General features: G+C 37.8%; 2 protein-coding genes across 3 annotated transcripts in view; both read right to left on the bottom strand.

Moving 5' to 3' along the window:
* tcap (titin-cap (telethonin)) lies at positions 1–1,326 on the bottom strand. Its single transcript, XM_060892419.1, has 2 exons — positions 1,076–1,326; positions 1–848 (listed from the first exon to the last, which is right to left on the bottom strand). Exons 1-2 carry the CDS (start codon positions 1,222–1,224, stop codon positions 458–460), a joined length of 540 nt encoding a protein of 179 aa, XP_060748402.1. The 5' UTR covers positions 1,225–1,326; the 3' UTR covers positions 1–457.
* A 2,103-nt stretch (positions 1,327–3,429) lies between these two features.
* syngr1a (synaptogyrin 1a) overlaps positions 3,430–12,229 on the bottom strand; it is a 15,059-nt gene continuing 6,259 nt past the window's right edge. The window contains exons 3-5 of one of the 2 annotated variants that reach the window (XM_060893228.1): positions 10,667–10,904; positions 9,047–9,192; positions 3,430–5,896 (exon numbers count right to left, since the gene is read on the bottom strand). In XM_060893228.1, the coding sequence (XP_060749211.1) occupies positions 5,690–5,896; positions 9,047–9,192; positions 10,667–10,904 (591 nt within the window). In that variant the 3' untranslated portion in view covers positions 3,430–5,689. Of the gene's footprint in view, positions 5,897–5,934; positions 7,982–9,046; positions 9,193–10,666; positions 10,905–12,229 lie in introns of those variants that run through there. The other variant, XM_060893229.1, reaches the window with a different exon arrangement.

The following is a 12,229-nucleotide window of genomic DNA, read 5'->3' as shown; positions in this document are numbered from 1 at the left end:
TTCATTTGTTGCGTATTTATTAGTTTTAACACAGTCAAACTTTCTTTATCCGTACTAAGTACTGACTTGAGCTTTGCCACAGGAGAAAATCTGAAATGTCTCTCTCTCTCTCTCTCTCTCTCTCTCTCTTCCTCTCTCTCTCTCTGTCTCTCTTTCCACTTATACTGTTATACAGTCATATAATTTTCAAGCAACTAGAACAAAATACTGTTTTTTTTTAAACTTTTCAATACAAAAATAACATAAATATCTAGATAAAAGGAAATATTTACAAAATCACCCGCATTCTCTTTCGCTTCAGTTTCATCACTACGTCACGAGAGCGTATATCATTTGTACTGCTTACATTGTCTAGCTACATTTGCTGCATCAGTCCCTTTTCCTCATCACTCTTTCACAGGTTATACAAGTCCATCCATTCATTTCCTCATCCTTCTTTTGCTCCATCTCTCTCTCTTCACCCTCTCTGAGCCTCTTGAGACACGGACCTGCCGAGGGTTCTGGGAGCCTTGGAGAACTCCATACGGAGGGGTTTGACAGGCGGCAAGTCTCGTGTGATCTCCAGGATGTCTCTCTTGGTCGGACATGCTCCATCGGGTACACGTGCACTTGGAACATCATCCAGGCTGTGAGGGGCACCGCGGCCCAACCTCACACCCAGCTCGGTCGGCTTGAAGATGGGTAGAGGAAGAGTGTTTCTGTAGGGTAGCAGTTGGTGCTCACCGATGCCAGACTCCACAGTGCCGACACGCAGGACGCCTGAAGGACATTGCTGGGAGAGGGGACGGGAGCGCCAGTAACGGGAAAGTGTCTCCCGCCGGGAATCATCTGACATCTTCATGGACTGGCTGTAAAGAGAAGCATACAAGAGAAATAGTTGTTTAGAAATTATAGAAATTATATTTTTTTCTTTCTTTCTTTTTTTTGCTGATCATTATTTTATGTATGTTAATCCAGATTCAGTTATTACTTTTCCTTCTGACAATATATTATAGGAGTCTTTTCCATTATTTCAATGAAACTTCATGTGTGTGTGTGTGTGTGTGTGTGTGTGTGTGTGTGTGTGTATGCTCACCGGTCCTCATGCTGCGTTCTCATGTTGATGCTGTGCCAATCAGCACTGTAGCTCTCTTTCTGGGAAACGTTCTTCTCCCTGACGCAGCAGCTCAGCTCGGCTCCCACCACATTTTCACCACATTTTTCCAAGACTGTACAAACCTGCATCTTTGACCTTCTTGAATATGTGTGTGTGCTGCTTTACAAAAAATAATTGTTCCCTTCTCAGGTAGTAGCTTCTACTCTGGCTCTGTCTTCTCTGAGTGTGAGTGTGTGTCAGGGTGAGGGTGCTTTTATACAGGCTCTGATGCTATTTCTACACTATGGCCTCACTCCACACGCTGTCTGTGCTGACAGCTGATACTCTCTTGATCATACTCACTCACACACACACACACACACAAACACACACACACACACACAGTTGGAATGATCTGTAGAGGCTTTAAAATCCCCTGATGCCAGTAAGTGGTCTTTTAGAATCCTTGTTTTAAAACTTGCACGTGTACTTCTAACTAATAGCACACATCCTTATACATTTATACCATCATCACTGTCATGAACATCATCATCAGTATGACCACCGTCACTGCGATGAGAACAGGTTACACTAATGTGGAAACTCAGAGGAGTGACAATCAACATGGAAACTATTTCAGTCTCTGGCTCTTTTGTCACTGAAGACAAGTCATGGTTCTGAGAAATACAGTGGAATTGATATATAAATAAATACAGAATTGATGCGAGAGAACAAAACTTTCATGAACCTAGAACAACCATAAAACATGAGAGTTAAGAGGTTTAACCGGGGATTATTATATAATCATATAATCTTCTTGTAGGCAAATTCTTGAAACTGGATATCTTTCTCATTTCAAGAAAGTTGCAGCATTTAGAATATTTTAATAACATGTAATAAGATTATTACAGTTATTAATCAATCAAAATATTTCAAGTATATTTGTATTATTTTCCTATTGTTACTATAAAGGTTGACTGAATACGAAGACCATTTTGGGATTGAGCTTGGGATTAAACCCATTCTGGTAGCTCATCAATATCTGTTCATTTCTCAATTCTGATAGATCAGTAACTCAGCAGCAGCTCATCTGACCACAGAACAGCATTAGTGAGATGAAGTTATATGAGGAGATCTGGGGTTGAGACACGTTCCTGTTCATCCCAAAGGTATTCAGAGAGGTTGAAGTCAGGGTTCTGAGCAGGACACTCAAGTTCTTATAATCCAGCCTTGTTAAACCATGTCTTCACAGACCTTATTTGTTGCACAGGGGTATTGTCATGCTGGAACATGTTTGGGCCTGTTAGTTCCAGTGAAGGAGAATGTAAAAATTTCAAGGTTTGAAACAGGTCAGTAAATTACTTCAGAACAACGTAATAAAGATTATATGACAACATGATTCTTCGTTGTGGTTGGTCATAAGGTATTAAATGATTTCCTATGCCAGCATGGCCTGGATAGTCATCGGATACCTGAAAGAAGTCTCCAGTATCAGTGCTTTTAAAGCTGTTGACAGTAGACTTTAAGGTTTCTCAATTAAAATGACATGGATTTCATGGATATCTTTAAATCACTTCAAGAGAGAAAAGTAAGAGTTGGTGCATTTATAGCTCTTATAATGAGGTGATAACAGTAACTAACTTGTTTCATGAATATTATACCATACTATCTATAAATTGAGTCATTGTTCTATAAATAATTGTTACTATTGATATAAAAGGAACCACTTTTGGATGTGCTGTTAGTGGAAAATAAACCATTTCAGGCCTGCATTATTATTATTATTATTATTATTATTATTATTATTATTATTATTATTATTATTATTATCTCACCACTGCACTGATTATACTTTTTCAAAACCCCTAAGTGTTTTATTCCCCAAAATAAAATAGATGTGTCCAAGAGCTTTATTATCAAGTGCACACAATGTCAATCTGTTCAGTTTAAGAGAAAACATTGTCCCTATTTATAGTCATTATTTTATTGATGTTGTGCAAAAACTGTGACTTTAAAATCTCTATGTGGCTGTAAATGTGCACATGCAAACTAAAAGTGAAACAGTCATAGTGTATGTATAGTGAGAGACTCAGTGGAAGTCTATGTGACATGCAAGCTCTAGTCATTTTTGTGATTAACTGCATTGCTGACAGATGATTCGAATGTCCAGCTACTGGTGTTACACACACACACCTTATGATCACTGACTGCAGCTTGCTCTCTGACGTACAGGTCAAATACAAGAACTGATGTCACCATGTCTCATTCTGACAGCACAGCACACTGTATGCTCTGGAATCAGAAATCACTGGGAAATTCCCGCTACCAACTCAGTTAATCGCTCATGAAATAAGTTGAATAAAACAGCCAGTAAATTGTTTATTGTCTCTAACACACTCCAGCTCAAATATCATACTTATAAATGATCAAACCCCACAGCTGAGACCATAGATATTGCACTTGATACATATACATATCATAAATCCAGTAATTTTTTGACATTTTTTGCTTATTGCCTTCAAAATAGAATTTAAACTACACTACAAAAAAAAGTGGAGTGGTTTCAAATCCATACTTGTGCCTAGTGTGTATAGTTATATAAAAGACCTACAGTAGAAACATTCATGATATACAATGTTCATGATATACACATCGAACACAGGGGAGTGTGGAAAAAAGGTGAAGAGGTGAGTGCAGGCGGGTCGGAGTGGGTGGAGGAAAGTGTCAGGAGAGATGTGTGACAGAAAAGTGTCAGCAAGAATCAAAGGAAAGGTTTAGAAGACAGTAGTGAGAGCAGCTCTGCTGTATGGGTTTGAGACTGTAGCAGTGAGGAAAAGACACGAGGCAGAGATGGAGGTAGCAGAGATGAGGATGTTGAGGTTGTCTTTAGGAGTGACGTGGATGGACAGGATTAGGAACGAGCACATCAGAGGGACGGCTCAGGTTGGATGTTTTGGGGACAAGGTCAGAGAGGATAGATTGAGATGGTTTGGACATGTACAGAGGAGAGAGATGGTTATATTGGTAGAAGGATGTTGGAGATGGAGCTGCAGGTAAGAGGTCAAGAGGAAGGCCAAAGAGGAGACATATAGATGTGTTAAAAGAGGACATGAAGGTAATTGGTGTGAGAGTAGAGGATGTCAAGGATAGAGTTAGATGGAAACTGATAATTCGCTGTGGCGACCCCTAACGGGAAAAGCCGAAAGTAGAGGAACCATGACTACTTCAAGTACACAAAAAGGAATTAAAAAATTGTATCAACCAACAATTTGTGAAGTGAAATAGAAACAGGTTCTTAGGTTGCACCATGTTATGCCAAGCATTTTAATTACCTTTTTTTTTACAGTACACGTGCTACAAGTGTAGGATGTTTTAGTAATACATGCTGTATAAATATCAAATGCCAATAAAATGAGTTTACCTGTGTACAAGACAAATATTTAATTAGACATCATTGTTAGTTATTTCAGTACTCAAAGACAAAACGCCGTCGAATTCTCAAACCTGATTGGTTGAAACATATTAAACATTTTATGAGAATTTTATTTACCACATCTTTAAGGAGTCTTCAGTGTCAGAGCTTTGTATAATTCAGCTGTAATGCTTTACCTTTAGGTTTTTTATTTATTTTTTTTTACATTCAAGTAGTATGCATTTCTCAGGAACATAATAGAGTCAAAATTGAGGCTGGTGAGGGACTGACTGTATAGAGCTGCTGCAACATAAGAGATAACAGGAACTAACTTGTAACATTTTGACTTTGTAAAAAGCTTTGGTTTCCTTAATCGTCATTTATTAGTTTAGATTTCTTAAATATCTTTTATATCTGTATTTTAAAAAAAATAAATGACGTTTAGTTGTCCAATTCAGAAACACATTCCTTGGAATGGAATGGATCGTTACAGAAAGAAGACTGCAGTTGAAGCTCTTTCCTTCCAAATTTGCACAGATCTTTTCCTATATATACACATGTACAAGACAAAATCAGATTACTTACTTTGTCCATATAAACACTAGATTGGATGTATTTGCTTTAAACATAGTCAGTCATTTCTGTCATTCTTGCCAGTTTAGGAAAAAGGGGGAAACATGTTATCAGAATCAATCATCCTAAAAGTTTTTTGGATTGTCCCTTTGTGGAAAAACATGTATGGGTTCTACAGTATGTAATCCTACAATTACGGATTTTCCTTTTAAAAAGCATCCCCTTTAGGAATCTACAAGCTTCAAACTTAAAAAACACAACAAAACAAAACAAAAAACACTTAAAATGACAAAATTCCACCAGCTACCAGCTATTTGCTCTCTTTAGCTGAAGGCAAAGTGGTTTAAATACACATACACACGTCTGCATTGTGAATTTTACAAACATTTTAACCAGAACAGTTGCACACTTACAGTTCCCCTTACAGTAAAACCCATTCATCCCCAGATTAAACCCCTTCAGTGAGAAGTCAATGAATACCACATGCTGCTTCCTGAAACACCATAAGATCTGAGAGCTTCTGTTTCATGATCTCACCCCAAAGTTCCACTTTTCAATGTTCTTCATTTCATATAGATGCCCATTATAGCTCTTTCAACAAAATTCCCTGGACTGATTGCATGGCCCCATTAGTATTCTTGGCTCTGGTAACCAGTAGATCCATCGTAGTTGGGATGCACGGTGCCCGGTGCCTCCATGTCTCCTGTGTAACCCGTGTACTCCGTGCCTTCAGAGCCTGCTGCTGCATCCTCGTTCGGGTCAGTGTAGTTCTGCGAGAAGAGAGTGGAACTTGCTCCTAGCTTGTACTTCTGAAATGCCAGGAAAGCCTGACCGGCCTGAAGGATGCGAGTGATCGAGCAGAGAAATGGTTGGTGAATAAAATGTGAGGAAATGAAATGGAAAGAATTGGATGTGGACAGTAATGTGATGGTGTTATTAGGGTAGGAGAGGCAGTGAGAATCAATCAATGACCAGAAATTCAGTGCACAAAGATGAAAAGTAGGGGAGAGAGAGAGACAAAGAGAGAAAGAGGAAAAGAGAAATATTAATTTGGTTAGTTACAGGTTATCAGGCATGTTAGTTTATTAAATCATAAACTAGCCACAACGAAAAAAGTGATTTAATGAGAAGAAAATGTTTGTATAATGATAACTACATCTGATTAATGGAGGAACTCGAAGCACTCGGACAAGGAATGAATTCACTTTCTTTAATCAGAGAGATCTAGTAAAGGGGCAGTTTCACAATGGCAGCTTTAATGAACCCAACTGCACCGTTACACATGTGAACGAATGTCAGACAGAACCCACAAATCCTTAATGCAGGCTCAGAGGAACGAGCTTTGTTTTGTTGTTGTTGAACACTCTTTTGGCATTTTAAGAACAATAACATAAAAAAAAAACCATTAAAATACAGCTCCAACAATTCAATACATGATATAACTACAATCTATAAATGATGAAAAATAAGTATCTATATATAGTCTAAGCTAAAATGATTGTATTTGGAAAAACAAATCAAGTTTGGACATAAAATCAAGTTACCCTAAACAACATAAAGGAATGATCTGAAGAACTGTATCCTACAAGAACCTTGGCATATTATTAATTCCTTAAACATCCAATAGGGCCAGATTTACATCTGGTGTTGCTATAGTGTCGTGTATAAATAGTGCCTGCTATAAATAGACAACAGGTGTAAATACACAAACAGAGAGAAGATCATTTCCCTATATGTGATTATTTTCACATGCTACGGACACACTTTTGTTCTTAAATTCCAGCTTAAAGGTCCATCTTATTTTGCTCAGTGAAAGAGATAAAACAATAAATCTTTGCAGAACTGCACCCAGTGTACTGTATGTTCACTTACATTTCTTTAATTAAGTCTTAGAAGATTATGGACATTAAAAGCACACAAAAGCAAACACAAGCTGAAAATCAATCTGTCACATTTGAAGACGTTTGTGGATATACGCCGTCTTCGTCCGAAGATTCTAATGAGAAATATGAAAACTGTATTGAAGCCATGTATGAAGGTGCAGTCAGAGATATTTATTAGATTTAAATAAATTCCCTGTGGCAACAGACCAATGCATAAACAGGCGCACACAGGTCAAGAGCTACAACGGCATGAAACATTAGAATGGGGAATTCAGTCACCTTAAGCACGGCATGCTTGTTGGTGCCAGATTGACTGATATAGTATTTCTCAAATCCTTCAGATCCATGACATGACAAGAGTAATGGGTAAAAACACCTTGTTAATGAGACGGATCAGAAAAAAATGACCAGACTTGTTCGAGTTGACAGGATTCTAATTCAAATAACACACAAACCATGAGGTGGATGAGCTACATCAGCAGAGGACCACATCAGGCACCACTCCTGGCAGCCCAGCTTAGGAATATAAGTTTACAAATAAATCTGTGCTCATCAAAACAGGACAGTAAACTGTATCTTATTTGATGACTTTATGCATTGCACTGCTGCCACATGACTTCCTGATTGGATAATTACATGAAAGAGCAGGTGCATAGGTGTTCATATTAAAGTGGCCAGCAAACGTAGAATAATATGATTATTATATTTATATTTATATGTCAATTGAGCCTTCAAGAATAACAACACCATGGTACTGGTACAGCACTGGTATACTGTGCAAATGTTATTTTCTTTCACAGTACTTCAGTCTTTCAGAGAGAGAGAGAGAAGAGAGAGAGAGAGAGAGAGAGAGAGAGAGAGAGAGAGAGAGAGAAATGGCGTCTCAGTGGATGGACCCCAGCATCTGTCCCTGTGCTTGTATAAGTTTGTAGCATGTTAAACAAATGGGGGAGGAGGCTGAGGGGTGAACAGTTTGTTGTACTCCTCTTCAAATGAAACTCTCTTCATACGCTCCACGGCAAGAAACGTTAGCGCACCCTAGAGAAGGACAAAACGACCGGCGCAGTGAGCAATAAGATGACAGACACGGGGCAAAAAAAACAAAACGTTTACATTAAATCTTAACAAATCTTCAGTACTGTCCAATCTAGATGAAAATGTAGACAGAAACATGCCAGCATTTTAATCATAATAAATCTTTTCATGCTATGTACAAAAAACAGATGTATGGTTAAAGACTCTGGAAAGAAAATTAGTGTTAATTGTAAATGTTAGACGTTGAAAAAAGAGTCAGACCAAGAGCACATCCATTATAAAGGAAGATCAGTGTGTTGTCATCGAGTCATTTTCCTCAGAACAGTGGTCAGGCACTGATCATATGATAAACAAGAAGAGAATATGCGGTTAGTTTAACTTTTAGCCCAGCATTTATGAAAAGCGTTCACACTAATACAGTATAAAGGTTGCATAGACTTTTAAACATTCATGTTTAGACATTTACAGTGGATATGAACATTCTACACACCCCTAATAAAATGGCAGGGGTTTGCGATGTAAAAAAAAAAAAATCAAACCAAGATAAATCACATAAGACCTTTTTCCACACTACATGAGAAATTACAAAGTAAAAAACAATCAGAAACCAAAAATAATAAATATGTAATCAACTTAGAATAACCTAATCCTATAAGTATGCAGCCCCTTTGACATGATTTGCCTTGGTTTGATTTTGTTTTTTTACATGACAGAAACCTTCCATTTGATCTGAGTGTGTTTATCTGACTATATCCATTGTGAAATGTATGGCCATTAAAGAGTGAGAAATGCAAAGCACACAGATGTGACACAGAGCACATGGGAAGATGTTAGTGTTAAAGCACATTGTGGCAGCATGGTTAGAATTCTGTACGTCACAGAAATGTTAAATTCTCAAATCTGATTGGTCGGAAGGTGCTTATTAATTTTCTGTATCAGCAGCTCTGACAAGAATGTAGACTGCAAGACAAATCACCTGTTTACATGAATATGGTATCATTAAAATGCCCAATGAAAAATGCTTTTCTATATCTTGGATTCAGAGACAAAATAAATAGCGGTACTGACCCAGGTAAAGATGGAGAAGAAGGAAAACGTGATGGCTGCTCTTGCTGCATCTGCACCCTCGTTTAAGGGGATGTCTTCAGGATTAGTTACCTGCCACTGATTAGTCAGGAAACAGAAACCCACAAACCACAGAAAGGCCCAGACAGCTGAGGAACAAGAGGAAAAATATGCTAACAGAAAGCAATATAGATGTAAGAAAACAATTAATGTTAAGTCTCAGATCAGAGTTAAGAGTTTAAGTTTATTCAAATACAGTAGTCTGTACCAACCCACACCAGATAAACACAGAGTGCTTGCAGTTCCACAGTTAACCAACAGAGAGCAGCAAACCCATGGTTTTCATGCAAATATTAAAGAACAACTTTGCTCTTAAAACTCTGAAGTCAAACAATTTAAAAGGCAGGGCTTATTTTATTTATTTATTTATTTATTTATTTAACATTAGCTTACATGCAGCCTGGAATTAAACAATATTCATTTATTTAGGACCTTCTGGATTTAATAAACTAGCAATCTCCAGCTATGCAGTAATTCTGGGCTTAGGAAATGTTTGGCAGGAAGTGAAGAACATATGGCAAGATCACAGTAAGATCACAGCCCAAGCCTTTTCATAAACAAGCCACATCTTCAGTGTGAATTCTTCCAATAAATATATACATTTATACACAAAGGTACAAATGCTGGAATGCTTTTAAAATTATGTAATTATGTGTAGAGAGAGACTGTAAACCTCTGGCTATATTGCCTGTTATACCCAGTAATAGCCATCTATGTCATATAAATTCATTCATTCATTCATTTCATTTTCTACCACTTATCCGAACTACAGTACCTCGGGTCACGGGGAGCCTGTGCCTATCTCAGGTGTCATTGGGCATCAAGGCAGGATACACCCTGGATGGAGTGCCAACCCATCGCAGGGCACACATACACTCATTCACTACGGACAATTTTCCAGAGATGCCAATCAACCTACCATACATGTCTTTGGACTGGGGGAGGAAACCCCCGAGGCACGGGGAGAACATGCAAACTCCACACACACAAGGTGGAGGCGGGAATCGAACCCCCAACCCTAGAAGTGTGAGGCGAACGTGCTAAACTCTAAGCCACCGTGCCCCCCCTTCATAGAAATTATTATTATTATTATTATTATTATTATTATTATTATTATTATTATTATTATTAATCATTCTTATTATTGCGGTTGTTGTTTTTTGTTGTTTAATTTGTTTCTATCTATCTATCTATCTATCTATCTATCTATCTATCTATCTATCTATCTATCGAGGCTGCTGAAAATAGACAATTTTTTTTATTAAATCAGGGTATTGTAAACATTTTAAAATGAATATTTGTTGATTTACATTAATTGTATCCATACATCTATGTTTGTGTTATAATTGTGTAACATGTGCTAGAATGTGATTTTCTCTTGATAAATATGAAATCAAAGTAAAACTTTATAAGCCATATGCGGTATCAAAATTCATTACCAGCTCCAACAACCAGCTTCTACACAAAAATGTACACATTCTTATCATTATTTTAATTGGTGTCAGGGAGACTATTACTATAAAGTAAAACTTATATGTAAGATGAGATGTAGAGGCATCTCACCTGAGAGGCTGACGTCTGCCAAAACGGCTTTCTTACGGTCTTTGACTCCACTGATTTGTGGAAAATAGGCGTCCAAAGCCAAAAAGGCAAGACAGGTGAGAAAGGCCAGAGAGCCCATAGTCACACCATAGTTACAGGCATTCTGGTTACGGTTAAAGATGCAGTACTCCTCCTCATCCTCAGGTAGGTTCACATAGCCCTCATTGGCAATACACCCAAAAATTACTATGGAGAAGATCTAGAGGAGGTTGGAAAGGAGAAACAATCTTTAATTAAACCTTAATATAAAATATGGTAAAGGTTCTTATTTTTGGTTATTTCTAGTAGAATAAAGTCATCACTCAAAGAACAGATTTCTGAAAAGTGGCGGTGAAGCACACCTGAGCATCTAATGCGTTTTTAAATACAGACCACAGTGAACTTTATCCCAATGTCTGTTTCAAATCCAGATGCACTATTTAGCTCGGTAACTATGTTTCAGTCAGAGTCAGATTAGATTGCTCTGCTGAAGCTGAAAGCACACATTCACTGAGAGAGAGAGAGAGAGAGAGAGAGAGAGAGCAGGAGCTCAGCCGACCATCTTTTAGAGAGGCAACAAACTAGAATTGACAAATTTTTGCCCTCTTTATCAGCATCAGTTCTTTGTTTTTTTTGGCAACTAAGTCAGCGTCCTTAACTGATTATATGATTATTTAATAGCCTTTCAATATTTCCCCACTTAAAAATCATAATGACAAAATTAGTTGATAAAACACATTCTGTTATTCCTGAAATGTTTTATTCTTCTCAAACTACAACAATTTACCTTTTTTTTTTTTTAAATAAAAATGATACATCGTGCATTCGCAAAGCTATCCTGAGGGCAACCGTTCTGTCTCGGGCCTTAAGTAGAGAGTGAGCTGGATCACAAGGCTCCTGCACCCCATGAACGCATGAAAGCAGGCTTTGTTTGAAGCAGCACGTGGGGTCCTGATCTTGTGATCATCATCAGCAGAGCCTTTTTTTCTGCTACATATCTTAGAGTAACATTGCATGTGTATGTTTAGTGTTTCAGAAGTATGGTGCATATCACAAGACTATGTTAGCGAGAAATCACATGTGTAGTCTACTTTGGTCCAAAAATGTAGGGCAATGTACATCTTTCATTCCACAGCACACACCATCAACTTGTGTTTAAAAATCTGACAGAACTGAATACACTAATCATATTAATCACTGATGAGGATTCACATGAGGAATCGCTTGCCCAGCCATTTTTACTAAATTAATGCTAGGTAGCTAGCATATGCACAGAATGAATCTGCTGTGGAAAACAATGAACAATGTGGTGATGTGATGCAACACAGCATATGGCTGACTTACTGATACCAGCCTAAAGATAAATATTCTCCAATGACTGCACCTCTCTCTCTCTCTCTCTCTCTCTCACTCTCTTCATGATATATGAATGCCATTATATTGCAGCCCAAAACATCACTGATCCACCCCTGTGCACACTTCTTTAGGCTTTTCCACACAGTAACTTTTGCGGATGTGGGATAAACAGTGAAGGTGGACCCATCA

The sequence above is a fragment of the Tachysurus vachellii genome, chromosome 18 (assembly GCF_030014155.1).
Source record: "Tachysurus vachellii isolate PV-2020 chromosome 18, HZAU_Pvac_v1, whole genome shotgun sequence".
In the NCBI taxonomy this organism is placed as follows: Eukaryota; Metazoa; Chordata; class Actinopteri; order Siluriformes; family Bagridae; genus Tachysurus; species Tachysurus vachellii.
This window is presented reverse-complemented; position numbering and strand designations above follow the sequence as displayed.

What these genes read in the sequence shown, in the direction of transcription:
- tcap (XM_060892419.1), bottom strand. Translation starts at nt 1,224, where the DNA reads ATGCAGGTTTGTACAGTCTTGGAAAAATGTGGTGAAAATGTGGTGGGA. An exon ending in AGAACGCAGCATGAGGACCG is followed by an intron (nt 849 to 1,075) that starts GTGAGCATACAC and finishes TTCTCTTTACAG; the next exon opens with CCAGTCCATGAAGATGTCAG.